The 1,367-nt window shown below is 59.9% G+C and overlaps 1 protein-coding gene across 1 annotated transcript in view; it reads right to left on the bottom strand.

Moving 5' to 3' along the window:
• Positions 1-1,276, bottom strand: part of zfp36l2 (zinc finger protein 36, C3H type-like 2) — a 4,025-nt gene extending 2,749 nt beyond the window's left edge. Inside the window, exons 1-2 of the mRNA XM_025060875.1 lie at positions 991-1,276; positions 103-761 (exon numbers count right to left, since the gene is read on the bottom strand). Coding sequence (XP_024916643.1) covers positions 103-761; positions 991-1,080 — 749 coding nt within the window. The 5' untranslated portion in view covers positions 1,081-1,276. The remainder of the gene's footprint in view (positions 1-102; positions 762-990) is intronic.
• Between the last annotated feature and the right edge of the window lie 91 nt (positions 1,277-1,367).

The following is a 1,367-nucleotide window of genomic DNA, read 5'->3' as shown; positions in this document are numbered from 1 at the left end:
TGGGGGGAGGAGAAGCCGGAGAAGCTGAGGCTGTGGTGGAGCTTTGGTCTGTCCCTGTGGGTGAAGCTCAGCTGCTGCTGCTGCTGCTGATGCAGATGCAGCGGAGGCAGCGCCTCCCTCTGGCCGTAGCCGCACATCTCCCGGGCGGATCTCGGCTCTGCTGCCTGCTGCACGTTAGCGTTGGCGGCCGGAGCGGGCCGGCGCTCGTCGGCGTTGTGGATAAAGTGACAGCGGGGGCCGTAAGGACAGAAGCCGATGGTGTGGAAGGTGCGGCACGGCTCGGTTTTGTACTTGGGGTGGCGGGACAAACTCCTGAGCTCGTGGTAGCCGTGAGCGAACTGACACTTCTCTCCGTACTTGCACGAGCCGTTCTCCTCGAAGGGCCGGCACAGCTCCGTCTTGTAGCGGGTGGAGTTGATCTGAGAACCGGCCTTGGGCTGCAGGACGCCGCGCTCCCCGCCCTCACTGAAGGCTCGGTCGCGGAACTTATTCTCCTTGTTCATGAGGGCCGTGCTGCTGCTGCTGCACAAGTTGCTGCTGCACACGTTGCTGCTCGGACTGTTTTCCTTCAAGTTGCCGTACGAGGCCATGGAGTATTTGTTGCCGTTGTTCGTCGCCTCCACGTTGCTGGTCGAGTTGCGGCGGAAGAAACCCGGCGCGAAGGAGCCGGAGCCCGGTGTGGAGAGCGGAGCTCCCACCGCCTTCTTGTCCAGCAGGTTGTTAATGTGCAGGGCGTTCATGTTCAGACTTCGGTCCTGCTGCTGGAGGGAAAGGGAGAGGGTGAGGGTGAGAGAGAGGGGGTGAGAGTCAGGTTCAGATCAACACATCTGACTGTTCCGAGCACATGGTGAAAACTTTCCTGCAACTTGTTGCACCAACTCCCCCATCTACATCCCTCCCTCCCTCCTTCAGCCCCGGCTCCGCTGCTCGTCCACCCAAACTCTAAGCCCGAACATTAGTTTTAGTTTTAGTTTTAAAGACCGACTCTACCTTGTAGAAGACGTCCATGTCGTAGAAGGCCGACAACACGGAGGCTGACATCCCGTTTCCCCAGGTCCGCTGCTGCGCTCCTTCTCTCATGGAGGACGGAGGAGTCCCGGTGTCGACAGACGCTGCTTCGTGCCACGACTGGAGGGAGGTGTCGGTGGAGGAGTGTTGAAAAGTTGCCCTGTGGTTTTTAAGTCCTCTGGAGAGCAGTGACGAGGGGGGGCGGGGGTGGACGTTTGGGTTTGAGTTTGATTAGTGCAGGTCCTGTCCTGTCCTGTCCTGTCCTGTCCTGTCCTGTCCTGTCCTGTCCTGTCCTGTCCTGTCCTGTCCTGTCCTGTCCTGTCCTGTCCTGTCCTGTCCTGTCCTGTCCTGTCCTGTCC

Source organism: Cynoglossus semilaevis, chromosome 12 (assembly GCF_000523025.1).
Source record: "Cynoglossus semilaevis isolate Cse_v1.0 chromosome 12, Cse_v1.0, whole genome shotgun sequence".
NCBI lineage: Eukaryota > Metazoa > Chordata > Actinopteri > Pleuronectiformes > Cynoglossidae > Cynoglossus > Cynoglossus semilaevis.
This window is presented reverse-complemented; position numbering and strand designations above follow the sequence as displayed.